We start from the raw sequence: 27,730 nt of genomic DNA on the forward strand, positions 1-27,730 counted from the left end.
TGTCCTTTTGGCGCTTACTGCGCTTATAAGCATCATTTGTCTTTGTTCAATATTTGATAAACAACAAGGATGAAATGATTTTGTGAGCGCCGTAAGCAGCTGTAAGCGCCAAACGGAACGCAGCCTCGTTCTAGTGAATTTGATACTCTATTGAAGTCACGTGCACAGGCATGCGCGAGACAACGCGTCCCTCGGGCTCCCCGCTACAAATTCACTCTTATGTTTTACACTCTACAGTCCTATAGTTGAGGATACGAACGGTCACTGAATACTACGGGATTCGTTGTTAACGAAACAACGCCGTTGTTTCTTCATTGTCTCTACAAATTTCCGATACATTAAGGATGAGCGATGATGATCGTGACATTGATATCGAAAGCGACGTGAGTAGCTCGTACGAGTGAGTTTGCTCCTTTCGTTAGAATTCCTGACGGAACTTGTATATCATTTTAGGATGGCGACGATTCGGATTCCAGACTGAGACACCCCAACAATTCGCAATACTACTCTCAGGTGAGCTTCCGTGATTGGAATCCTGTGGGGGTTTTCTCCTTGGCCGACAATCAAATCTTGGCGTTTACACATCCGAGAAAGATTTTCTTCGTGCGATTTTCTTTTCGCTTTTTATAGCTGTCGCAGTGTTAGGGTATAACACGTCTAACCTCTCATTTCTTTAATGCTGCTAGATGTTTTGTCAGATGGTATTGCTTGTTGATATTTACATGCGATCAATATAACCATAATCAGTAGATATTGCCTTTTCAGCTTTCAATAGGAACAACTGTTGTGAAACTTTGTGATATATTTTCTTACAAATTTTGCAATAGATTGATTTTCATTCCACTTAAAATGTAGCGTGCAATAATAGATCACAAAAATTCTTTATATATTTACAAAGAAGAAAGAAGATGTGAAATGAATATAGCAAGAAAAAGATTATGATGTATAAAATGACGTTATGAAAGTCATGGCATGCAGAAAAACGGAAGTAGTAAAATTTAAATATTAAACAACCAATCAATTGGGAATCATCGTATATGTATAAAGCGGCGTCTACAATAAGACTTAAAGATTTAAAAAAATTGACTAATCATAGTCGATTAGTCTTCTTTGAGAAGAATAACCGATTATGATTGGTCAATTTTCTTAAATCTCAAGTCTCATTGTAGATACTGCTTTAAAAAGTACCATTTCGTCCTGGCGCTCGACGTCATTTTTGGGCTGCGTTCGGGGAAGGGCGTTATTAGCACTATTGTGTCACTCTATTGTTCATTGAACATAAGGATAGAATAACATGATTGCGCTGACAGCGTACTTCCTGAATTCACTTTTAATATTGAAATCACGTGATCAAATTGACAAATATCAAGGCTACGTTTCATATTCACGCTTTTGGTGCTTATAGTGCTTACAAAATCCTTGTTATTTATCAAAAACGTTAAATGAGGACAAATCACGCTCACAGCGCATGAGTGTTAAAACGGAATCAACCGCAAACAATTTTGATCACGTAATCTACTTGTGTTTAAAAAAAAATAAGCGTCAGTATGAAAAGATATCTTTCGATTACCGTTTTAAAACTCGGCTCTGAGAGAGAAAGAGAGAGACACGTTGATCAGTTTGGTTTACTGCTTAAATCTCAAAACTAATGATACATAGAAAAACATAAGCAATAAACAAATCTGTATATTCTATCTGCTATTATCTATTGCCTTATGTTCTCTACTGTGATTGGCTATTCGTTTACTGTTTACATCTTATGGACTTTCGACAATAAATCATTAGATTTTAAGGTCAGGAGTAAATTGTGAGTAAGCGAGTCAGTAATGAATCATAAAATAATAATACATCAGTAATCAGTGACTTTGTGAAGATGGATTAATTTTTTATGGGCTTTCTACAATAAGCCGTTAATAATAGATCAGAAATCAGACAATCTAAAAGTTTTAAATCGTAAGAAGTGGAATTTAACATCTCTACACAGTCTGATTACTGATTTATTGCTTTATAACACATTACTGACTCGCTTACTCGTTTCTGACCTAAGATCTATTATTAACGGATTATTGTAGAAAGCCCATACTATTTACGTCTATGCTATTAGCCTTATACAAGCAGAATCATTAAGCATTAACTGCCTATATGTCGCTTTTTCTCATCACTAGGCTAACATATTTGAATCATCTTTTTTATTTTTTCTCTTATGTGATTAGCTACATTTTTATCAATGCTTTTTTGCTAAACGTTATAACTTTTTGAACTTCAACTATGGCTTGAGAAATTAATTTTTATTTGCAACTTTGGTTGTATCATTTTTGATAAAATTGAAATTTTTTAAAATCGAACTAATTCGATGTTTCCTAAGAAAAGATACATAAAGATAAAAAACCATTATATAAATCTTATACGAGAAAATACTTCAAAGATTTTGATGCTATTTAACACAATTACAATCTTGCATCTTTTGTAATAATTTAGTTTCTTTTTTTGGTTGCTTCAAATAAAAATAACGGATTTCATATTGATATATTGAAGTATATCAGTATAAAAGATTGCAAAAAATTATTTCAAAACAAATAAACCCAAAGTACTATTTTTGTTTGTTATTTTATTGCGTTCTTGATGATGCTCGTTTCAAGTTGAAAATCCATAGCTCGTAGCTTATGTAGACGATAAGATTGAAAAAAAGAATACGAATGACATAATAGAATTTAACAATAATTGGATAATTAAGAAATTTTTGTTTAATTCTTGTGATTGCAGATGCATTGTCTATGCTGAGTCTCGCAAAAATTATGTATCTTAAATACATATATAAATCTAAAGCTTTTTTAATATAATATAAATACCCAAAAATTATTTTGTATATAGTTCAAAGTATACGAACAATATAGTAGTATACTTTTAAAAATTTAACCATGAGATTAATATTTGGAATTAATATTTTGATTATTTTTGAAAAAATGTATCTTTTGTCTTTGGTTCGACATCGACGAAATATGTATTAAAGACCGACAATCTTACGGGAGTTGGCGTGGCTGTTAAAATTTAATCTATTATTAACCAACAATATAATATAAATTTTATGATTTGTTGTAAGATCAATGTTTTTTTAGACATGCACATATATTTACAACTTGCAATAATTAATTTTATTTAAGACTGCATTTTTATAGATACCATCCGTGTTTGATCCATAAAGATATAGTAACAGTAGGAAAAATGATAATTTTGCGGCAATGATATAGCATTATAAATATTCATACTTATTCATAAAACATTTCTATAATAAAAAATCATGGTTTTAATAATTATTCAAATATTTATGTTAACAGTCGCAAATTTGTATCAATAATCGATAACATAGACATTCTTTAAATTACCTCCGAGCCATCCGGGCTCTTTTCACGAAAATTTACGCAAGATTGACGATTTTTAATAGTATCTCGTCGGTGTATTGACAATTAGAATTTGATTCAAATCATTAGGTTCGCTCTATAATAAGTCGTAAGCCTAGTCTACAATACGTCGTATGTCAGGTCATAAGACTCACAAGTCCTAAGAATTGATCAATCATAATCGAATATTCCCCTTACATTCGACTGTGATTAGTCAATTTTTGCGGCTTACGGCTTATAACTCGACATACGATTCTTATAAAACAGATCGTATGTTGATATCATTAGTCGTAAACCATAAGAATTGACGAATCACGATCGAATGTGAGGAACTCAATTATAATTGGTTAATTCTTACGGCTTAATGCGATACCGTCGTACGACGTACGTAGAACGGTCTTAAGTTTGAACTTTATCTTTTACAGTTATCGCTGTTGATTTAGAAATAAAATATATTGGGTATATAAGACACTATATACATTCAGGAATCTACATGTCGAGTAAAGATTCTATTTCGATATACACTTTGAATAAACTGAAAATGTATAGTTTTTACGTTATGTATATCGTATAATCGTATATTATAGATTTTCGGTACTAGAAGTGTATATCGGAAAAACTTTACTCGACGAGTAGATTTTTAAACGTGTACCTTATGATATTATAGGCAGAAAAAAGAGCGCATCACAATGCTTTGGAGCGAAAGCGACGGGACCACATCAAAGACAGTTTTTCCAGTCTTAGAGACTGCGTACCGGCCCTGCAGGGGGAAAAAGTCGCGAGCAGGGCGCAAATCTTAAAGAAAGCAGCAGAGTACATTCAATTCATGCGGCGTAAAAATACATCCCATCAGCAAGACATCGATGATCTCAAGAGACAGAATAATCTTCTGGAGTCTCAAAGTAATTACCTCTTCTTTAAACTTACATATATAGACTATACATACAAGATGTATCACATAAAATGTTGCAAAGTGTTTACTACAAAATTATTGAAAATAACAGATAATAGAAATTATTAAAATTTATTGGAAAATAAGGAATCTTTTTTTTGCAGTTTTGCAGTTTAATGGAGTCTTAAATGAAGATATTTTTCAGTGATTTGGTCATGGAATATTAATATAAAGTGATTTTATAATAAAGATATCTTTTACTATATCGATTAAATTTTAAATTATGTTTGCATTATTATATGCTATTAATTGCATTTTTTTAACTCTTGTCATCTATCTTTTTTTTCTTGATTGTACTTTTAAGAGTTTTATTGCAGTTAATTTAAACTGCTATATTGTAAAACAGCCAAGTTTATTGTATGGTATCTACAAATTAAACAAAGATATTACTTGGTCTTTCTATATATATAAATTAGTCTGTTTTCAAGTTCGTGCGTTAGAAAAATCCTCGCTTACTGGCTACGGTGAAACCTGTGAAGTGACCAAGTCTGAAGTAAGTGGAATGAGTGGATACAACGATACAGAGTCAGAGTCCTCCGACAGCGAGACTGGCCAAGCAATCCGGCAGCCAAAGAAGCTAAAGGTGGCCGGCCTGCATCATTGACGATACTCCGTACTTTCCTTTCTCTTGATACTTTTATTTTCGTATGCTCGTCTCACAAGATATTTGTAAGTAAGACAGTTGCGTGTGTATTGTGCAATGGTGGATAGATAGGTACTTATTTAAGTAAATAATCATAAATGATCATGTTCTGTAGTATACTTGTAATATATAGCGACACTGACGAGTGCAACAATTGTCCACAAATATACGAGCAAAGATGACATGAACGCCACCAAATGTCTTACATCTCAGTACTATTGTGTTTGCAAAACTTACTGTATATAAATTTAAGTACATATTAAGCAACAATTGTATCAATATAAATTATGTCCATTCCGATGGATTTGAGCTAAGTATAGTCTTTCGACTTTGCGCGCAGTTTGTCAACAAAACATGGATAATCATAATTGTCAAAAATTATGTAGCGACGTCCCGACCGTTTTATCATACTTTTAATATTGTCTTGCGTATCTTATAATTTTTAATTATGTTCGATATTTAATCTCGAAATTTGCTTTCGCAATCGACCGATTACGATCGATTATTATCGTATTGTAAATGTTATCAATAGGTCTGTTCTTTTTAGCTGAACTTCTTGCACTTGGTTCATCTTAATGCGATTCAATATCATGTGATTATACTTGATTATTGATGATGGACGATTGATTATCGCGAGTACGACATTGATGCGCCACGTCGATATCTTGATATTGTTTACGACTATATATATACAATATTTGCTTAATAAAGTTTTATTTGTAACGAATGTTGTATTAAAATATTATATAATATCAATATTAGTTGAAGAGTTGAGAGCGTCGTCTAAATCGAAAAGGGTAAATTTATGAAAAAGACACTGACAGACTTATAATGAATACTTTATAGATTTACAGCATTATTATACTTCGTTAAAACGTGCCGCGAACTATGGTATACATATTGTACCATAAGTAGACAAAATTTTAACTTATACAATTCGTAAATTAGATTACTATCGTTATCAGAAGAGAGATGTGTTACTATAACAAGTTCTTTTTACACACAAATCTATCTGCCGAGATGTAACAGGAGATCTTAATATAATGGGAAATATAAGAGAATGAAGTGTCATTAGATTTATTTAAGATTATTGACTTATATTTTACAAACAGGAAATGACACGATCCTAGAGCCCTGTTCGACTGTTTTGAAAAGTTCACTAAGATGATAAGCGGATGCGGTGTGTATCAACCGCTGGAAATTCTAGATTCGACCAGCAAACGTGCCCGCTTCGACCTGTCCGTCCCACTTCTCTACCCAGGCGTTCGGGCACATTGACTTATAGACCCTTTTGAAGTACTGGCAAGCCTCATAATTTTCGTTGTGCTTCTTCTTGCACCGGTGAAAATCTACGTAGCTCTGGTAACAGTATCTACAGATTATCAGATTCAATTAGAGGCCATTCACTAGCCCCCTATTCGTCCTAAATAATAAATACGAGTGCAATAATGCAAATACGTCTTTGTCAAGCTTCCAGGCTGTTTTTTTTTCTTTGATTACTTTAGAAACTATTTATTTGTATATACATAATATATACACAGTATGTATTTCCATAAAAATAAAATTTAGATAATTATAAATTTTATAAACACCGATTTAAATTACAACAAAAATTTAATTTTTATGAACTTGACAATTAAATCAATATATTTGTATGATAGATAAGCCGTTTTTCGTTTTATAAAGAATTTAATGAGCAATTTCCAAACAATGGCACTCTTATAAAAAAATCTGAGGTTCTTTAGATGTAAAAAAAGCTATCTTAATATATTGACGACAAGATCATTTGAGTCTTACCTGGATTGGTTCTGATTAGGGAACCTAGGATCGTATGGTGCGGTATGCCACGGTTCGTCAGTGATGTTCGAAAACTTCGTCATGATTGCGACGATAAAGGATCACTGCTTAACAAGCTATAAATTATTTAATCTCTAAATTTCAGCACAGATTCGTGTTGTGTTTTACCTTCTCTCTCTTTCTCTCTCTCCCTCTTTTATCCCCTTTTATTTGCCCGTAAACGTAAATTCTACATTTCTCTCTCGCTCTCATCCATTCGTCTCAAAGTGCACGCACACACACACACATACACGACACTATATCACAAATGAGTCCGTTTCTCACGGCACTTCTTTTCTTTTTCTGTTCTCTTTCGTTCAGATCGTTAACAAAGAAATCCTTATACTGTTGAGCTTAAACATAAAATTTTACGGCGGGACAAAATGAGCGAAAGGTGCCTTTGAAAAAGCATTTGTTCCAGTATCTGGTACTTTTTTTTTTTTAAGGATTAACGATCAACTACTAGGTATCTTAAAAGAAAAGTAATGGGCCAAAGTATGTAAAGACGGGACGACGAAAATTGCCGAAGCTATTTGACCAACGGCCGCGTGTTATCCTCTTCCTGGCAGCAAACCTCCCGATACTTCTTCACCTCTGCCATGTACAGGGACCACGCGTCCTTCGGCTGTTCCACTGTCTGTTCTGTCTTTGGTTTCGCCACCATACCAGTCTTCAGGATCCTGCCGCCCCTCCTCTTGCCCACCATCAACGGTGGCGGCACCACGGGCTTCTCCTCGAGCACAGAGGTGGTGGGTTTTTGTGCGGTAGGTTGCATCTGCTCCTGCATCTTCTTGAACATCTCCATAAAACTACCATCGTTCTTGAAGGCGTTCGGTTGCGGGGCAACCGCGGCCGCCTGGCGCATCACCGTCCCCGCCCCGTCTCCGTGCTCCTCCAAAGCGTCGGACTCGTAGGAGGTCGCCCTGGCGTGGTGCCTGCGGCTCTCCCTATACCTGTGCCGGTCTCTGTCTCTGCTGCGATTCCGACTGCGACTCCGTCGCTTGTCCCTCGAGCGGGACCTCCCGCGCGATCTCGATCGCGATCTGTCCCTTCTGGAATACTTGCGCGATCTCTCTCTGTCGCGATCGCGATCCCTGTCGTTGGACCTGGACCGTCTGTGGGAGCGCACCGGGGGGGACGATCTGGAGCCGCTGCGACGGCGCTTGCGTCGCTCCTGGGGCGGCGAGTCGTTCCGCGAGAATCTACTGCTTCGATGGTGGTCCACGGCGGGCGAGGGCGAGCGCCGCGCGCCTCCGACTCTGCTCTTGTGGCTGTCGTGTGTCGTGGTGTAACCTGTGCTATACATGGGAGGCGAGGGCGGAGCGGGTGGCGATTCGCTATTCAATCTGGCGCTGCGTTCGTACCGCTTTGAGTCCATCACGCTGGCGGGACGTACACACGGACGCACCTATAAGGATAGAAACTGCCTTCCATGAGTACACGGCTCGGTCCGGATCCTCCCGCCTTTATATGACTTGGGCGTTTTTTTTTTTAAGTGTGCATTCGCGAGAGAGACAGACGGACTTAAGAGCGAGAGAGCATAACGTAGTCAGGTAGTCCAAACAGACACGACAAATGGTAAACGGATAAACGGTGAGAGGATATTTTGCATCGAGTCGAGGGCATTGCCTGCGATCATCAAGCTGCAACTTAAACAAGTAAAGCATCAGCATGGTAATCGCACACTGTTTGGCAGTGTCTCGAGGAGAGGAACATTGATCATGAAGCAACTTCGTTTTACACGTAGTCTGTTCTTTTGTAGTAGTCACAATCATTTAGAAATGCAAAACACATTCGAGAGAGAGCGAGAGAGAGAGAGAGAGAGAAAGAGAGAGAGACAGAAGGGTAAAAAAACTAATCCTGAATCTAAAGGAGCTTAAACTTTAATCAAACCCTACATGTCGCCAGTCTCGGAAACTCCTCATTTTCCAGGAGATTGATGAAGACAGGAAAATGGAGAGGACGAACACTCACATGGGATTCCACTCGGAGACGATGGGAATCACGTTCCCGCGGGACTTCGGACGAGGACGTCGGGAAGGAGAGAGAGAGAGAGGGGAGGAAGGCGCGGGGCCGAGAAGAGGGAAGGAGGGGAACGCGAGCCGTTTCTCCGACTTTCCTCGAGATTTACTACCGGAATGGCGATACCCTCCTACGGCTATCTGCCCCGCGCGTGCGGATACGACCGTTTCGTCGAACGTCTCGCTGGACCGCCTTAAGTAACGCTAATTATTTGTATGCCGTAATACCTTAATCAGCCGTGCGGTTGGGAACAAAATGGCCACTAAAACACTGCGCCAGACGACTTCGTTACGTCATGCACCTCGAGAAGAGTTCGTGCTTGTCGGCGGAACGTGCGACATGCGAGACGAGAACAGACCGCCCTGAACGTTGCGAGATATAGATTATAGACAGACGCGTCTAAAACTCTCAGAGGTCGCTCAGGCGGATTTTTCGCAGGTTGTGCCATTAGTTCCTCGCACGCTACTGATTGGCTGCGGATAGGGAATTTAGGGAGCCCCGACAACTTTTTCCATCGAGCCAATCAGATTCAACTTCGTTTAGTGCACAAACTGTAGTCTCTGCTGAACGCGATAACAATTAATTTATTCGATATGTATATATTGACACATTGATTATTGACGGTCGGTAATGAAAGAATCGCAACATATTTTTTCTCTTTTTCGATGAATTTCGGACAAATATTTATAAAAATGTTTTGTGATTTTTTATTTCGAAATTTATACTAGCAAAAGAGTAGACAATTAATAAACTTTTATCATTAATAATGAATTGAAACTTATAATATTATGTGCATAATAGCATTATTGATCAATAACTTTGAGTAATTTCATAAAATTTTTCGCGGTTCGGCGACTGCATGATTTTGCGACTTCAGTAATTTCTAGCACTTTTCTAGCATTTTTTAAAGTCCAATTTTGAATATATTTTGGTCAATTTTAAGAATTTAGTAATTTTTAATGATAGTAGTTTTTCTTTTGAATATGTAAATTTTATTAACTATTAAATAAATAGATTATTGTTAATTCTTTTAAAACTATACCAATTATTACGTCACTGATTTACATTAATTTATTATGAAACTTAATTTAATATATTTTAAATATTTTCATTGTTATTAAATATATACATATATAATTAATATTCTTACGACTTGTGTTTGCATATTTTTCAATTCAATGTTCGTAATATATTATTAATTATTATCTTTCTCCCATATGTATATTTGATATCCGATAGAAAATTATTATATTAAAAATTTTTTTGCAATGTATATATTTATCTTCTATTTGAAATATAGAATATAAATAATAATATATAATAAATTTTGAAAAAATAATTTATGGTTAATTCGGATAAAAAGTAAAATTGGATCTGTAAATTTAATTTGTTGTTTTATATGTGTCCAAAATTCATTCTTAAAATGATTAATTATCACGTGTTACATTATATTGTATAATTAATACATGTATATTATTATTATGTTGTATGTGTAAAGTTAAAATAATAAAGATATTCTAGATACTTATCAAAATAATAAAATTACACTGCAAATTCAAGTGTATAAAAAGTATCTCATTCATATAAAATTATCATATACTGCATAATAAAATAACTATATAAAATGTATAAAAATAAGTACACTATATAAAAATTGCACTACTGCATAATACATTTAAATATATTATTTTTACATAGATGAAGCACTTCAATTTTTACATACTTGGATTTGCAGTGTATTTAAGCCTAATTATAATTTAATTTTCATAGTTTTCTTTTATTATAATTATATATATTATTATATATTATTAGTTTATGTATTATTTTTTTATAATAAAGATAATATTGAAAATAATCATCACCAATCTAAGCAAATATGCTGTTCATTTCGCTTTCATTGATCATTTAAAATTTAAGAAAATATTAATTTAATATAAATCTGTTAGAATTTCTATTACTACTATTTTAAAATTTTAATGAATTTAATTAATATTAATTTTTGTTTTTCTACAATTTTACAAAAATATGTGTCAATAAAAAATTGATGTTTTTAATTTTTTTATCATTTTTTTCTTCAAATCAACAATATTGCAGTAATTATAGTTTCCGTTACTATAAACAAATAAAATATAATAATACAAAATTTAATGTAAGAATAAAGTGATTTTCAATGTAATCGAGCGACAAAGCTATTAAACGTTCTGTGAAAATAACGCGCCGGCTATAATGACCCGGCATTAAAATCTCCTGACGTCACGCCTGCCCGGCGTCGATATTACTTTCCGATGATGCCAGTAAATACCTGGTTCTATCATCCTTGACTGAACATGCTATCTTTAGTATATTTATACGCATTTCACTTGCAACAATTAATTAATTTAAATGTTCCAATTTCTAATTTTCTTCCAATTATATATACATATGTATTGTTTGCAAAGTAAAGCCAAATTTTAGGTATTTAACTTTAAGTATTATTGATAAATATATGATGAAATATGATAGTTTAAATATTATACATTGCGAGTGCCTTCTGATTAATGCACTAATTAATATAAAAAAGTCTCAAATGCAAATTTTTTAAAATTCAATCTCGAAAAAAATGTACAATCAAATTATAATTACCTATAGACTATATATGCTCTCGTTTTAACGCTCACGCACTGCATGAACATGATTTGTTTAACATTTGATAAACAATAAAGATGAAACGATTCCATGAACGCTGTAAGCGCCAAAAGCGTGAATACGCAACGAAGCCATATAGTGAAATAAATTTTGCAAATTTAATTTTGCATAACTTTGATCGATGAGAAAATATCTCAACTCTTCTTTTGATCGTGAAAATGTCGGAATATTGGAACTGAAATTCTGTGCTCTCCCGGCTCCCCGTGTTACGACGGGAATTTGCGGAAGTTATAGTTTTGTAACACGGAGAAATGCGTCGCCGATGAAGCAATTTCACATCGCGGCAATGTGACGCGGCGTCATGAGAAGCACATCTCTCTCTTTCTCTCTCCCCTGCCTCCCTATCTTATCGCGGTGGTCCTTGGAGTTCCTCCAGACCGAAAGAGGAGGGAATCGCGCACCAACCTCTACGTTGTATGCGAGTTTTGACCTTGTGGCATTTGGTACCTGTCCGTACCAGCCGACGCGCATACAACTCCACACCCAATCCCACAAGCACGCGAGCAAAATAACTAAGTACCATCTCCTTCTCTCATTCGATCTTCTCTCTCTCTCTCTCTCTCTCTCTCTTGCTCTCTCTTTCTCGCTCGCTCACTCGCTCGCTCTCTTTTTCTTGCTTACCTTTCCTCTGCTCGCTCACGCAACTTGCGCGCACGCGTACACCGCTGGGCCCTAATGGCGACGTAACGGGGACGTCAACCAAACCACACGATGCGATGGTAACAAAGCTGATACCACGGTTGATACTCGCGCATCGCGAAGTCGCAGATTGACCTTTAGCCGTACCCGTGCCTGATCTGATTTCACCATAAGGACACTGATTGTATCGGAAGCAGTGGAAAAAAATCGTCCCTTCCGCTTTCTTACAATACACGCTTAACTAGGCTAAGCTGGGTTATTGACCGTCTTATAAAGAATATGCATAACTTATTTGCAGCTCATTAAATAGACTTATTCTTCTTCTTCGGTTAATAAAGTGAGGAAAGTATACTTTACGTAGTTACGATATGAATAAATTATGAGCTGATGGAACGATAGATCGGTCTTCGAAGATATAATGGAATTGTAATATAATGGAAAAATTGAATGGTAAACTATTATAATTAACTTTTTTAATATATATGACAGTATAAATTTTTATTAACAAATTGAGGCTTATAAGAAGATATTTCAAATCTTTTTCACATAATTTATCAAATTAATTTTCTTTCTGACCTAACAAGAATTTAAAATAATTTCAATAAATTTTGATTCAAAACGTTAAAATGTATTAAAGTTTAAGTAAAGAAACAAATTAACAAATAAAGAAAATTCAAGTTGAATAGGTAAACATATGTATTCGGACAGATACAGTCATGCGATACATTGTATATAATTATTATTTACAGATATATAATAATTGTATTTTGCAGATATTTAAATATATATAATCTTTATTTATTTATCTAATCTTTAGTGCTTTTCTTGTATAAAATTTTATAAAAAATATTTTTGGAAAACTTTTATTTCATATTCTTTTTTATCTTATTTTATAATGCAATTATAAAGACGAAATATATTATAAAGATTAAAGATTAAAGAGTAAAATTATGAAGATATAACATTGTTATATATTATAATGTAATGTTAAATTGGAATGTATAAGTTTGACTTTATTTCATATAGTGGATGTTTCCAATTAATGGTCTCCAATTTTTGGCAATATATGTATACGTATACATATACATCAGAGAAGAAATTAAGCTTATAAAAACAAGTTAATTCTATTTCGGTAAAAAAGAAAGAATGCGGAAAAAATTTATGTACACATTGAAGTGAGAAGATTTATAAAAAGTATAAAAAGTACGTAAAATATCTTAGACGTAATAAATTTGAAGTCAATTTTTCCTCAGCAACAATTAAAGAAATTTGTTTTTGTCATATTTGAGTTTACGATCTTGTATATTAAATAATCTTAATAACTAAATTTTCAGTTATAATTTTAATTTCAAATGAAACTTATTTGAAATAAAACAAGATATTACTATTTCGTTCGATCTAAGAGGCAGAATTTATATATACCTATTTATAAAAAAGTAAAAAATATTTCAATTTTATATTTGTCAAAGAACAAATAGAAATTGTTTGTGATAGGACACCGAATATAGCATTTAACACTTAAGGCTTTAAGTCTATTCGCGTAGCGACACTAATATTACTCGACTGTTCCTCGATTCCGCTGAATGCACTTTGCATGCAGCTGCAGGCTGACGACGGATAGATCGATTTAGTAATTCGGAAAGATCCGGACGTCTCAGAGTGGCAAGAGTCACTTTGGTACCACATGACATCGCGCGAGCGGGCGCATTTACGTCGCGGGACAATGGAAAAGGTCGCGCTCGTGCGCGCGGCAGCGGCTGTGGCATTTGCGGCGTTCGTCGCTAATAAACGTGTTCGCGAGAAAATGCGCAACGTATCGGACAGAGTCGAAAGGCACGGATGAGTACGGGCCTTTCCGCATGGGGGAACGGGGCGGGGAATTCCCCGTGAAGGAACGGAGCGAGTGTGTCTGTGTACGATCGCGCTCATTGATGCCGACACAACTGCGTGATTTTAATTGAAGATTAATCTTAATCCATACGTTGAAATATTATGCGTTAACTTTACTCACATTTCTTAAATTAGATCCTAATTTAACGAATTATATAATTTTCAACAATTAAAGTTTTAAAAATAGCAAATAACAAATAATATTTTACAAATTCTAGGATGTTAAATTTCTAGGAATCTAAAAATCCAAGAAATACAGATAATTTGAGCAGTTTATGACGAAGTCATAGAATATGAAGAAATTCAACGAAGTTTAACGTGCGGCGTCTTTGATCAACCAACCAATAAGAAATATAATAGATATGCTATTTATAATGATGTTTGTGTAAAAAAGGTCTTAAACTACATATGACGTATTTACAATTTTTTATCATATATTAAATATTTATACAAGTGGTTGGATATATTATATATTCATTTAAAATGCATTTCTTACATTTTATGCATTTAAATTGAAACAATATGCATAACATACATTCTCTCACGTATTAGATAGACGAAGATAAAGGAAAAAAAATTAAACAGAATGAATTTACTGTTATATTACTATTTGATTCGCTGTTATAATTATTATAAGTACCTCAAAGTACCTCGACTTTCTTAATATCATGCAACAGAAACCGGATACGATTGAACGTCAATTAAGCCAGTTTGTCTGAAAATGCGCTTCGTCAGACGGCAAGGTCAACCAGTGGCATCATATCCAACGATTTCCCTCGTATTTCCTCGCCTTGCGATTTAAAGACGGTCATCGAACGCAAACGGTCATCATCGCAGATTGTCGTATCTTTCATCGCGACTGTTTACGGACTCGTAATATGTGTGACGCTTTATCATATGGTGGGGTGAGGAAGCGCGGTAATTTTCAGTTGAACATTGCATGGAATTTTCCAAATTTGTATGCCGACGTGTGGCGAACGATTCGAGGCAAACTCTCGGACGACTCGAGAGTTCTGTGAATCTAGAGTTGCCATGACGTAAGTTGAGAATAATAATAAATTCGAGGATCGCGCTACAAAGTAGTAGTTGCGCGTGCAGATAATATGTAAATTATAAAACAGAAATACAACCAATCAGAGCATCGACAACAACTTGAAATGAATATATAATTTTAGTTTTTTCTACGCGTGCGCGCGCGCTCGCGCGCTCGCGCGTGTGTGTGTGTGTGTGTAAAAGAGAGAAATACAAGTTCAGCAGTTACAATTAAGGTGCAATTTCATGAGACGCTCGTTTTAGCATCAAAGCCATGACACAGAAAAACTTAAGCAGTAAGACGTAAGCAGTAAAGAAATCAACATGTTAGATTTTTGGTAATCACATGACTTCGACTTTGACGCTAGTGTCAAAAAAAGAAGCTGGATTTTCTCAGCTTCAGCGTCAAAGACTGTTGTTAAATTAACGAATACCAAGCATTAAAGGTGCCTTTTCATACTGACGCTCGACGCTCATTTTTGGCGTCAAAATTACGTGATCATAGTTGGCTTGCACCGAAAAGCGGCAATATCAAGTTTAACGTCAATCGTATAATTCGTATATCTAAAATGTTCAGAACAAAACAACAACAGTCTTTGACGCTGAAGCTGAGAAAATCCAGCTTCTTTTTTTGACGCTAGCGTCAAAGTCGAAGTCACACATGATTACAAAAAATTCAACATGTTGATTTCTTTACTGCTTACGTCTTACTGAGTTTTGATTAAGGTTTTTTGTGTGCCGTGGCTTTAACGCTAAAACGAGCGTCTCTTGAATTTGCATCTTTAGTGATGCAGATCATAAAGAGCACTGCTAAGTTTAAAAATTAGTTCTTGGAGACAATCTTCTACTTTGAGATTTATGTAATTGACCAATATACATTTTACTAACTGCGTCATATTCACATTAGTCAATTGTCATACAGTCTAGAGTTAAATAAAGTTATTACATCGATTTAAATAAAGAATAAAGAAATGAAATTGAAAACAGTATACAAATAATTTTTTATATTAAATAACTGTGATGTTTAGACTTCAGCGGTAGCTATATGTAAAATTTTTTTATCGTAAATAAAGAAACTGTGCGCGCCGCGCGTTTTGCCGTCCTCGTGAGAAAGTTTCCACGGAAATCGTTCTCTCCTTTAGCGTATAATCGCATAAAACGCGTCGCTTGAATTAGGGGACTGAGCCCATGAAAAGCCGCGCGACCCTTCCGACTTTCGTTTCGCACGCTTGAAATCATGCACTTGTTCACAATTTTCCAGTTGATTAAATTTTCAAGACAAAACTCAATAGTCAATCGCTAATGTTTTCTGAATAATTTTCTTATTTTTTATCCTATTTATTTATTATACAATGATAGCTTGCATCGCTTAAACGTATATTTTTATATTTAACGTCATGATCAATAACTGGATTTCGAAATATAAATTTTACTTAAAATCTCATTTTTAATTTTATTTAAAAAATTATATCTACTATTCTTTATTCAATTATTTATGCTTTATCTAATATTCTAAATATAAAGCAGACTATAAAATATTTACAACAAAATCAGAATTTTATTGTAAGTTGATATTCTTAATATTCAATCATTTTTTGTCAATTTTTTAACAGATATCATTGTTTATAAAGAAAACTAACTGTTTTATTTTATTTAATCACAATATGCTGACAATGCACTGAATATCGCTAGTGTATCAATGGTACGTGTCATTGTTAAAATTGATGATAAGCAAGAAACGTGATATGAATATCGTAAAACGCACGTTTGTACGCATAACACACGCTATAATTATTTTAGCGTAAGACGGTCAGATATTAACATTTGACTTGGCAATACTCGATTAAAAATAAATCTATAGAGAAAACACAAAGTTATCAACTTAATACTAGCAGAGCAAACAATTATTATTAGTAATAATGTAATAATAAATATTATTTTTACTTTGTTGCAGCAGATTTAAATAATTCAAAAAAGGAACGTAGCTCTTTTTAAATTTGTAGCTTTAAACATACACATTTGAAAAACTCTTAATGTTTAAATTTCATAATAATAATTTGGAGTAATCCCAATTCAAATACCAGCGTTCGTGTGTGCGGCGGCGTGCTATAATATAATACAAAATATTATATCATTGTAAAATTCGTGAGACCTTGATGATTGTTTCTAGGAAGAAGAGCGTAGAATTAAATTTGCTACATTAATCAATCTATTAAAGAATTAATTAAAATAAATTTTAATTCGAGATAAAAAACTTCTCTCGTTTCATTTATTTCCCTCAAGTTTTTCCGTACAGCAAACATCTTCAAGGGACATTTTAAAGACATTCAGAAGACATCTTATGTTCTAAGAACATTTCTAGGACTCTTGGATAAAGTGTTTGGGTAGTCTCTTAATTTTAATAGATTTTAATTTAAAACGGAAGAAGAGTTTCGACTCAAATTAAAGAAAGACATTTCTTGTCTAAAATTAAAATTTATTAATATGAAATAAATTTTTTACTAGGTTAACTAATTCTACTAAAATTAAAATCAACTCTATGCCCCTTGTCTCAGAAGCGGCTGTTGATATCGCGTGAATTTGAAATCGGAGCGAGTCTCGCGCGTGTTCTCCTCTACCAAACTCGGCGACGGGCCCTCCCCACTCCCCGTCCCGTCGCGGTGATTAGACATCGGGGAGGGGATGAAACGGCGCCATGTTGGGTCCGTCCGCGGCGCGGCGCGCCGCGTCAGTCGCCCGATGATTGCGACCGTGTGTACGTCGCACGCACGAGCCATGAATTGAGCTCGCGTTCGCTCGTGCCGCGTCGTCGTTTTACTTTTTTTTTTAATTTATTCCGTTGCGCGCACCCCCGTTTTTTTTATTTTACACTTCGCACTGAAAACGCGCAGAAAACGAATATCGGAGCTCTTCACTCGGGGGAAAATCTGACGGAAAGTGTGCGGAGGCCTGGAGGATACGCGATACTAACATAATAATATTTGCGTGCAAAGTGCGTGCCTCTGTGACTCCTCTCTCTTTCTCTCCTTCTCTCTCTCCCTCTTTGGAGGAACGCGGGTGAAAGAGAGCGAGGGATAGAGAGAAGCAGATAAGACAAAAAAAAGAAAAAAAACGAAAAAAGGGGAGAGAGAGAGAGAGAAAGAGAGACAACGGCGTGCGATGGCTGTGCGGCCACGCATCGGCCCTTCCGGTGGTGAACGCGCTTCCGGAAGTGCCGGGAACCTCACCGGGATACCCGTCGTGCGATGGACCGCCAGGAGTACGCTCGTCGTCGCGGCGGCGGCGTTCGCCGTCCTCCTCGGCGTCGCCGACGTCGTGGCCATCAGAACAGGTGAGTACCCTCCGCGTGTGTCCCGGGGCTCTTTAAACTTTAAATCGGAGCCGCGATCGACGCCTCTCCGTTGCTGCCGAAGGAAACCCGCTTTTGCCGAGGAGCCTATTTATTTCGAAAAAAATGCCTGTCAGTTGATCGCTTCCGAGCACTTACCTCGAAAATAATTCGAGTAACTGAACGGCGGATCGCCGTTTTTCTATCTGGCACATCTCGTCGTTACGTATCGTATATAAAGAATATCGTGACGACACACTGTGGAGATATAAATATCCTTTGATTTTTAATGTGAACGAAGGACTCGGTCGGAGGCCCCATTCTTTTTGGATCCTCTGTATGTCCCGTTAATCACATCAGCAGTCACACTTATGCTAAAGTACCGTAGCTGTATAGACGTAATCGGGACTCACACGTCTCAATTTTGTCTAGGATTTTAAGCCTGCTAAAAATATTATTCTCTCTCTCACTTTGCTTTCTCCTTTTCTTGCGGGCAACTCACACACATTAATCCCAGCAATGTCCTGCTTCGTGAAACGATGACTTCCCGATTCCTCCTCTTATATTTCCCTAATATTCCGCTTTGCTGCAAGCGAAAGTTAGAAAGGAAATACAATGCAAGATCTTGTGATAGACTCTGAAGTAGTCGACATTAGAAAGAGTCCCGCTAATATGAAAGACAAAAAGAAGATTTAAAAATCTTTTGTCCGATCGAATGACTGAACGTGAAATGAAGCACTAATATGTATCTCAATGTATCCCACACGAGTCGCGCGAATGTGAATCCTTCGAACGTGCCGATCTTCTCGGATTTGATTTGCTAGTGAGAAGCGGTAGAACGGCAGTGACAGCCTGAGTTTCTTTTTAATTCGAGTCTCGGACTCCGATGATTTCGGCGTCCTCTTCGTGCTAATTCGTGCTAAAAGTCACACGGACCGAGTGCGATAATAATCCCGTTCCTTTTTTATTGCCATTATATGAACACATAGGGTCATTTCGCGCCGGGATCCCACCTGTTTATCCGTTTGTTTGGAAATTTTGGAAAGAACCGTTTCAACGGAACCAAGGTCAATCCCGGGCCCGTCTCTTTTACACGTCACCTTGAATATACCCCGGCGCAACTAGCTGACCATTGTCATCACGGTGTAATGGGTTACGTTTTTACTTTTTTTTCCCCTCTTATATTCGAGGAGGGAGGGAGGGAGGAACAAGTAGGCGGTGGTGGAAATGACGGAAACCGGTTTCGCGACGGCGCGGCGGCGGAGAGATTGAAAGAGCTAAAAACCGGTGGCGGCGGTGCACCGAATTTTTGACCAGCCCATCCAGATCCTTTTCCTAGTTTCCACATTTTTCCCTGCTGATTGCCCTTCGAGTGTCGCACTTCCCAGAAGAAACCGGTTGCTCACGACTTCGAGGAAACGTATGACACAATGTTCCTGTTTGGATTGCGTGCCCGGAGAAGATATCCGGGGACATTCGAAGGGAAAGATTCTTTCGATAAGGATATACCTATAATACATCCTTTCATGTGTCTTTTCCATTTAAAAAGAAAAGTGATTTAAAAAGAAAAGTAAATCATGGGAATTGGGAAAATATTGGGAATAACATAAATCATTGCGATTTCCAGTTGATATTTCTAAGATGATATATATTATAAGTGAGAGATAATATTTATTATTTTTCAATAAACTTTTTGATGTGGATTAGAAATATAGGAATTAGCAGAAGCGATTAACGCAGATTCTGTTGGGGATACTTTGACCTATCTTAGAAAAAAAAGGACGTGTTAAAGTAATGTATTATAAATCTAAAGCTTTAACGAGAGCTTAAATCTGTTTTTTTCACTTATAATATTAATAAACGTATTACAGCTTCTAATTAATACCTATTTACGAAATGTGTGAAAGTCTTTTTGTCCATTAGAGATTAATATCCATGTTTGCCGCATTTTTTAATTACGGAATTATTACAAAGAAGCGTAAATAAATAAATAAATAATAAATAAATAAAGAAAGATGACGTGAAAGTTATTTTTATAAATTTCGGAAAGTTTACAAGGCATGCAGAGTGACATTTTAATGTGCCTCTCGAAAAAAACACGATATTTTTTCAAATGTCACATTCATTCTCCTCGATTATCAAACTGTTGATCGCCAATCTGTTGCCGCCGGAAAAATTCGAAATTCCACGACGCAATCCCGACTTATATTGTTAGACAAATAGCGTTGTTTTGATCGCGCAGTGCAGCCCACACCTTACGAACTGCGTGAAGCTCATTCCGCGAGAGTATCAATAAGAAGCGCTTTTTCTCCCTCGTTCGCTCACTTGGGAACACACACATCGCTCGATCGTCGTATTTGACGCACGTGATACACGCAATCGCGAAGATAACACCGGCAGCATCAGAGGATAAATATCAATATGTTGACGATTGGCTAAATTAAATCTCTGACCTTCCGATGATGAACTCGTTACTCAATTCGGAGTGCGTCGACCATTTAAACTTTATCAATCCAATCGGTGAATCTTTCTCGCAGCTTAAAAGTGGATTCTGTATTCCTTATCCGCTTCTTATATGTCTTATTTTTTTCCTCCCCATTCTTCGTTTACATACTACAATAATAACGAAGAATCTTTGTCAAATTAGATTGTTTATCAGATAAACTGATTACTTTTTTCTAATGCTGTGATTTTGATTTGCAGAATAAAATTTAAATCTTAAATAATTAGCGCAATGAATATTTTATTTTAATATATATATTAACTTTCTCTCTCTCTCTCTTTTTCAAAAATTTAATGTATTTTCATTTAAATTTTTATTTACAAACATATTATAAATAAAATAGCAAGTCCACTTGATTATTTATCTTTGATCTCGTAAGATGCATAAAAAAAGATGCGTAACTAAAAAAGGCAATACGTGCGTATAATTCATTCTTTTCAAAAAATTTCAGAATAAATTGTTTCGTAAAAAACGTGGAAGCGCCTCCATCGTTTTATTCTTCGGACAATTTTTTTGCGAGGCATCTTACAAAATTGCAAAAAGCTTACGCACACGTTGTGGGCCACGGGTGAGACAAGTGGGACGAATCAGTGGGTCAACGAAACGACCTTCGTACTCGAGAGCGCCGCGAGTTTGCAAGCTCTGATTCCTGCAACGCGCGCAGAAGGCGAGAAAGTTCTTCTCCCCCCTCGAAGAGTCGGTGGCTCTTTGACGTACATATTTAGAGCCGATCTCTCCTTAGCGAAAATCCGATTGGACGACACTTTTTTCGCAACTCTTTAATTTTCATTAATTGTGGTCGACATGAACGCCGCGCAAGCGTCTAACTTTTTACGATCTGACTTTTTACCTAATATATATCCATCAAAATCAATTTTGCATTGCGCGAAGAAAATGCAGGAAACTTTTCGATCGCGGACATTTAAATGCAGTATTTATTTAACACATACTTCAGAGTCGAATTCCGAAACTTTCAAGTTCGATATCCGTGAAATTTTCGTGATAAGCCATTCTGGTTTACGATGTCAATCAAGAGTGCGAGAGGAAACAAACGAATAAAAGTTGACCTTATCCCGTAAATATCGAATTTTGTTTGCTCCGGATAAACGACTTTTCCTGACATTTTCACCAGTCGAAGTTTCACGTCGCTCTCGCGGGGCGATGACACGTTTTTTTTTTCGCGGTCGGAGGAAACGACGTTTCCTGAATACGAAATCGAATAGCGGCATCGGCGGAAACTCACGAAGCCACGATCGGCCGATAGGCAACGGCCGTGCCGCGGCCTATACCGAAAGCACAAACTCTTGTAAAAACGAGGAAGAAGATACTACTGTGTGTGACGCCGTGAGATTGCGCATAAAAGGAATTGCGATTAATGACCTGCGGTAAAAAAGAGAAATGTTGGTCAGAGCACGGTGGTTTTGTGTAGATCGATTCCTATTTATAGAAAATGATCGAATTGCATTTCACAGCGGAGGCTTCGTGCCTTTCAGCAGTGATTATGCACGCGGTTGCCGGGTGGTTTCATTCGCGCCCGAGTCCAGACGTGACACCGTCACGTGCGATTGATCGGTCGTCGCGTTCAAGCGGCATCAGATTTATCGACTCGACTAGTAGGACAAAATGACAGTACACTCGTTAAAATATTTATTTTATATTACATTGGGCTGCCTCGGAATATACTGCCAGTCAAAATTTGGAAACTAAAAATGTGAAATAAAATAAAATTTATAATTTATAATATTAGAATTTAATACATTTTTATCATTTTATTCATTATTTTATAATGAGATAAAAAATATATGAAGTGAGAGTATACGAAGTGTTTGAAAATTCTACAGAAAATACTTTTCACAAAATTTTTTTACAAGGAAAGCACTAAAAAAATAGATATACTATTTTAATTTTAGATAGATATTTTTTATTAAAATAGCCTTACATTTAATAATTTTTTACTAATTTAGAGAATCTAACTACAAATTTATTTTTTTTCTGATGGAAGAAAAAATTTTTCTTTTATCCATCTTCTAAGGTACTTCATAACTCAATTTTGAAAAAAAGTTTATAATCGTAGCTCATTTTTCAGAAATTAAACAATGTTATATTAATCAACAACTACGCTAAATATATATTATGCCTAATTTACTTTCAAATTAAGAGAATTATTGAATAAAATATGAAACGAACTTTTCAGTAGCGTTTCCTAGAATTTATAAATTTTATACGATCTCAAACTTTTTGTTGGCAACGTAATTCAAATGAGAACATTATGCCCGTTACTATATTCAAACTTTGTTCACCTGTATATAAGAAAAATTATAAAATTACTTTCCTTCCAACAGAGAGAAATCCCATTGAAGAGAAATTCCATTAATAATATTTAGCTTATTTAGGTAGATCAGAATTTATTCGCGCCTGAATGATATGCGAGAATCCAAGGGATTATTACTCGCGTTTTTCCAATATGTCCCGTCTCTTGTAAGCCACGCTCGAAGTCAGCTCGCCGCTAAGCAAACTCTCATTGATACAACGTGTTTCTACGCGACTTCAAAGGCTGTCAGTTGAGCCTTGAGGAGTGCCCGTTGGAAAACACGGGCGGCCAGCGTGGCGTGGACAGACGTGAGGCGTCGAATAAATTTATAGGTGAGGAGGGAACTTCTCGCGCGCGCGCGCGCGCATGCGAGAGAGAGAGAGAGATAGATAGAGAGAGCGAGAGGGCCAGCCCGTTCTCCGACAGTTTGTCCTTCTTCTCGGCCTGCTGCTCCTCGTGTTCGCTCGCGGAGAGATAGCCTGGGCTCTCCTCGAGGCTGGCAGGTAAAGTCAGTAGGCGGGCTCAGGTTCGTTCACCTCGGCCTAGCGGCCGACCGGATAGCGGGACCCTGGCTTTCCAGCGGGCCCCATCGTGCTCGTCGTCGTCGTTGTCGTCATCGTCATCGTCGTCCTCGTCGTCGTCGTCGTCGTCATCATCGTCATCGTTCTCGTATCGTCGTTGTCGTTGCCGCGATCATGAATACCACCCGGTGTATGTACATACTCTCGTGCAACACGTTCGTACAATTATATCCGCACGCCAACTCATACCAACCAGCGCCTATACTATATTTCTGCGTCTCGGCGCGGCGCGCGGCGACGTCGCGGCACGCGGACACCTTCGCACCTGCGAAAAATGTATCCGTTTTCAGTGCGACGCTCTCCCCCGCGCGCATATATTATTTATCGTTGCACCGCGGCGCAGCGGCTTTTGCTCTCTCTCTCTCTCTCTCTCTCTCTCTCTCTCTCGTCGCGGCGCGGGCCGTTAGCTAATTGGCCGCGTTAATTATTATTAACCCTAACGGCTCGACGAATTCATCTCGCTTTTGCAGAAACGGCGGGAATGAGCGGAGCGATTTACGCCTAATTTGATCGCCCGTATAAATTCATCGAAATTTCTCGTTTCTCAAGTCCCCCTCCCCCCCCAAAAAAATTTCGTAATCAGGATCGTTGATCTGGAATGACAAGAAATGGACAACTATTTTTTATTTTTACATTATTTAAAGTAGAGGAAATGTAGATTTGATAGTATCCATCAAATATTTTCTTCTGTAAAATAAAAAGATATATCTGTTTTTTTTATACTAGCACTACAAACGTGCGCTTCACGCGCGCTATTTAACACTTCTTATTATAATTTACAATTACATCAACCTCAATACACACAACTGTCAAAATGCAATGACATCCACTTACACGAAGTAATCGCAGCGAGACAATCAATCAGCATCTGGAAAAGCGACAACAAATAATTTTGAGAAATGCGAGAAATGCGACTTTACATGCACTTTTTTTAGATAGGAGGATTTTGTTAAGTCACCATTGCATGACGGCTTAATTAGCACCTTAATTCTAATAATAATATTATGTAATATTTAAATTAAAGTTCACTACGACAAATAAACGAATAAAATGAAATTTCTAAACAGAAACAGAAAACACGTGCGTTTCTCGTGTCGGTTCCACAACTGCTAACAGATTTATTATGTTTTCGTGGACATTGCAAGTGACAAATGAATAATGCATTAAAACATCCATGTCTACAAAATGCGTCCATTTCATAGACAATTGTTTTCTTTACACATTTCTAATCGATTACAATAATAACAGATTTTGTGTGTTGAGTGATAGAATAATAACAGATAATATAATATACATGTAAGTCCGATCCTTGGAAGTCAATAAATTGTAGAAAATATACGCCTAATAATATGGCCAGGAACTATAATCTATCATAATTATTTTAATCTGATCTTTCGTATCCGAGACAGCGGATAGGAAATTCTACAGGTACTCCACAGACGTATAGAAATCATTTTTACACGACAGAACGTGGTGTAAAATGCGCTTTTTTTCCGCACTCGTAACGTTTGAAAAACGAATCTGCCATGATTATATGTTGCAGTATCTAATCTGTGTCGGCGAGAGAGAGAGAGAGAGAGAGAGAGAGAGAATGAGAAAGGAGCGCGTACTGCAGATCGGTACTGGAAGATTCAGATTGAGTACATTTTATCAACCGCGTATTTAAGCCGACATCATGAATTGCAGGAAGTATGCGCGAGCGTATCGCGAAATTGCCCGATAAAGAGAAACGTGTCGGGCGATTCGTGCCGCGAAAGAAAAAAGGGAAACAAACATTTATCTGCCTGGTAGTTGTACATTGTTGCTATCGAGGAGACACGCGTCGTGTCGATATCTCTCTCACTCGCACACAATTCCCGTGCTTCATCATGAAGGGGAGAATCTAGGTCTTTTTTCCGCGAGAGAACGACTCTCGTCTCTCGACTTGAAATACTTCCGAAAAGACCGAGGAATTCTGTAGGTCAAACGACTCATTTATAATCCGAGAAGAGATACCTGTGTATCATTGCAGTCATTTATCTTCCTCCACGACGCTAAACACAATTGGGTCTTATGAAGCTATCTCCGAAACCCTGCGTTTTCAGGACTACAAATTGACGAGATTGAGAATTATAAATTGAGAGACTGAAATTCGACTAATCAGATAAGTTCAATTTTAATCCGTTCTGATTGATTGAATTCTTCGGTCCTTAATCTCCAATGCGCAGTCTGTGATATGCGCTCGATGTGTATTCTTTGTGGTCCGCAAAGAATTCTACTCACTTTTGAAACCGCAGAATTCCCCTGCCCCTCTCTCTCTTTCTCCCCCCTCGCGGTATCATTTTCACGCTGATACATTTTGAGCTCGGCGTAAAGCCGGGCGCACCGAACGCGAAACGGTACATTTTCCACTTGCGTTGGCGAATGACTTTTGTAATTCCGTTTACCGTGAATTACCGGTACGCCGAGGGTCACCTGCATATCGGCGAGAGATCGCGGCGGATTTTTCCGGCCGGTGGCAAATTGATGCCAACCCCGCGTGGGAAACATCAACTTTCACCCACGAGACCAGAAGTAAACTCGTAGCGCGCGAGTGTAACGGCTCTCGTCGCGTTTCAACGAATCGCGGCCTAGTGTTTGCCGAGCGAGATAAAAGAAGAAGGGGAAGAGCGAGGGAGAGAAGGAAGGCCTTGATTATGGTTATTTTTTTCCTTTGTGTGTATGTGTGTGTGTGTGTGTTTTTTTTTAAGATCGTCTTTTAATTTTAAGAACATCTGCCACACGATGAATATATACCGTTGCAATTCTTTTATCTTTGGCTTTAAGTATCCCGGTAATTGGATCTTGAATCAATGTTTTGAAAAGGCAAATCCCACGCTTAAAAATTGAAGCTTTCTTTCAGCTCGCTTCCGCCGTTTAATTAATTCGAGATGCTAAACTTAATCGTGCAATTTAATTGGATTGTAGTAAAACTTGTGACTCTTAGAAGTAATCATCCGCGCCGTAATTTAAACGTCTTTAAGAATGTCTCCGACAAATGTCCTTTAAAAATGGGTTATATGAGATGTAATGGGCTTTCATACATGATATAATAAATACATGTACCTATTCGTTGAAAATACCGTTTAACGACATCTCCTAATGAATGGCTCGTGTCTACAAAGAGAGTCATTGTTCTGTTCATTCATTCAATTATTCATGCACTCGCGTTATCTGTTATCGGTGCTGCTGAGGTAATCTTTAGGTTGGGGTGACTTTGAACAAATATTTGTAGCTAATACATAATCAATTGCAAGAAAGACTTACTACGTGCGGCGTGAGAATTATTTTATTTGCTTCAAAATACGTCATTTCTATCTGTATTTAGAGAAAAAGACAATAGTGACAAGTATAAACTTGACAACTATACGAATTTTACATGTAGAATTAGTGTGTATAGTTGAATAAATAATTTTATAATTATTGCAAGATGAAATAGTTTACTCAATTACATTAATTCTACATATAAAACTTGTACGGTTCTATAAAACTTTATAATTTACATTTTATTCTATTTCCCTCTGAATTATTTAATATATCGTATTTCTATTTATAAATTTTTTTTTTCAAGAAGTATGCTTTAATTTGTGAAAAATTATGTCGATGGCATCGATTAATATATTTTTAATTTACTTTTCTATCAAACATTGGGAACAAACCAGAATAATATTAACACATAATTTTTTAAAATTAGTACACAAAACAGAATTTCTTACAAGGGAACCTCGCGAAGTGTCAAATTCTGATTTTAATGAAACTTGGTACACTTTGAGGTCACATAAATAGATGAATTTCGAAATTATCAGTTGGTGCTAAAAAACGGTTTAAAAGGATGAATCCACCCCTTGTATGTAAATTAATTCTTTTTTTCTTTCGTTATATCTCGAAAACT

General features: G+C 36.5%; 4 protein-coding genes and 1 long non-coding RNA gene across 8 annotated transcripts in view; 3 read left to right on the forward strand and 2 right to left on the reverse strand.

The window, feature by feature from the left end:
- Positions 1 to 190: 190 nt before the first annotated feature.
- LOC105462491 (protein max) lies at positions 191 to 5,720 on the forward strand. 2 transcript variants are annotated; one of them, XM_011709123.1, is made up of 4 exons: positions 191 to 383; positions 454 to 513; positions 4,066 to 4,300; positions 4,767 to 5,720. In XM_011709123.1, the coding sequence occupies exons 1-4, from the start codon at positions 345 to 347 to the stop codon at positions 4,952 to 4,954; spliced, it is 522 nt and encodes a 173-aa protein (XP_011707425.1). In that variant the 5' UTR covers positions 191 to 344; the 3' UTR covers positions 4,955 to 5,720. The 2 variants fall into 2 exon arrangements, with proteins under 2 accessions (XP_011707425.1, XP_011707426.1); XM_011709124.1 differs by having other exon boundaries at positions 4,779 to 5,720.
- Positions 5,721 to 6,054: 334 nt separating this feature from the next.
- LOC105462493 (cytochrome c oxidase subunit 6B2-like) lies at positions 6,055 to 9,214 on the reverse strand. 3 transcript variants are annotated; one of them, XM_011709127.1, is made up of 3 exons: positions 9,079 to 9,214; positions 6,791 to 6,906; positions 6,055 to 6,365 (listed from the first exon to the last, which is right to left on the reverse strand). In XM_011709127.1, exons 2-3 carry the CDS (start codon positions 6,871 to 6,873, stop codon positions 6,197 to 6,199), a joined length of 252 nt encoding a protein of 83 aa, XP_011707429.1. In that variant the 5' UTR covers positions 6,874 to 6,906; positions 9,079 to 9,214; the 3' UTR covers positions 6,055 to 6,196. The 3 variants fall into 3 exon arrangements, with proteins under 3 accessions (XP_011707429.1, XP_011707431.1, XP_011707430.1); XM_011709129.1 differs by lacking the exon at positions 9,079 to 9,214 and adding an exon at positions 8,804 to 8,828; XM_011709128.1 differs by lacking the exon at positions 9,079 to 9,214 and adding an exon at positions 8,728 to 8,751.
- LOC105462492 (arginine/serine-rich coiled-coil protein 2-like) lies at positions 7,128 to 8,717 on the reverse strand. The gene has a single exon (XM_011709126.1). The coding sequence runs from the start codon at positions 8,205 to 8,207 to the stop codon at positions 7,359 to 7,361; it is 849 nt and encodes a 282-aa protein (XP_011707428.1). The 5' UTR covers positions 8,208 to 8,717; the 3' UTR covers positions 7,128 to 7,358.
- A 3,005-nt stretch (positions 9,215 to 12,219) lies between the features above and the next one.
- Positions 12,220 to 14,052, forward strand: LOC105462494. The gene is made up of 3 exons (XR_976058.1): positions 12,220 to 12,625; positions 13,202 to 13,378; positions 13,776 to 14,052. It is a non-coding gene; the product is annotated as an uncharacterized LOC105462494 (long non-coding RNA).
- Positions 14,053 to 17,829: 3,777 nt separating this feature from the next.
- Positions 17,830 to 27,730, forward strand: part of LOC105462495 (low-density lipoprotein receptor-related protein 2) — a 59,767-nt gene continuing 49,866 nt past the window's right edge. The window contains exon 1 of the mRNA XM_011709130.1: positions 17,830 to 18,428. Within this exon, the coding sequence (XP_011707432.1) occupies positions 18,257 to 18,428 (172 nt within the window). The 5' untranslated portion in view covers positions 17,830 to 18,256. The remainder of the gene's footprint in view (positions 18,429 to 27,730) is intronic.

Source organism: Wasmannia auropunctata, unplaced genomic scaffold (genome assembly GCF_000956235.1).
Source record: "Wasmannia auropunctata unplaced genomic scaffold, wasmannia.A_1.0 LD336097.1, whole genome shotgun sequence".
Lineage (NCBI taxonomy): Eukaryota > Metazoa > Arthropoda > Insecta > Hymenoptera > Formicidae > Wasmannia > Wasmannia auropunctata.

What these genes read in the sequence shown, in the direction of transcription:
- LOC105462491 (XM_011709123.1), top strand. Translation starts at nt 345, where the DNA reads ATGAGCGATGATGATCGTGACATTGATATCGAAAGCGAC. An exon ending in ACATTGATATCGAAAGCGAC is followed by an intron (nt 384 to 453) that starts GTGAGTAGCTCG and finishes ATATCATTTTAG; the next exon opens with GATGGCGACGATTCGGATTC. An exon ending in TAATCTTCTGGAGTCTCAAA is followed by an intron (nt 4,301 to 4,766) that starts GTAATTACCTCT and finishes TATATAAATTAG; the next exon opens with TCTGTTTTCAAGTTCGTGCG.
- LOC105462493 (XM_011709127.1), bottom strand. Translation starts at nt 6,873, where the DNA reads ATGACGAAGTTTTCGAACATCACTGACGAACCGTGGCATACCGCACCA. An exon ending in CCTAATCAGAACCAATCCAG is followed by an intron (nt 6,366 to 6,790) that starts GTAAGACTCAAA and finishes GATAATCTGTAG; the next exon opens with ATACTGTTACCAGAGCTACG.
- LOC105462492 (XM_011709126.1), bottom strand. Translation starts at nt 8,207, where the DNA reads ATGGACTCAAAGCGGTACGAACGCAGCGCCAGATTGAATAGCGAATCG.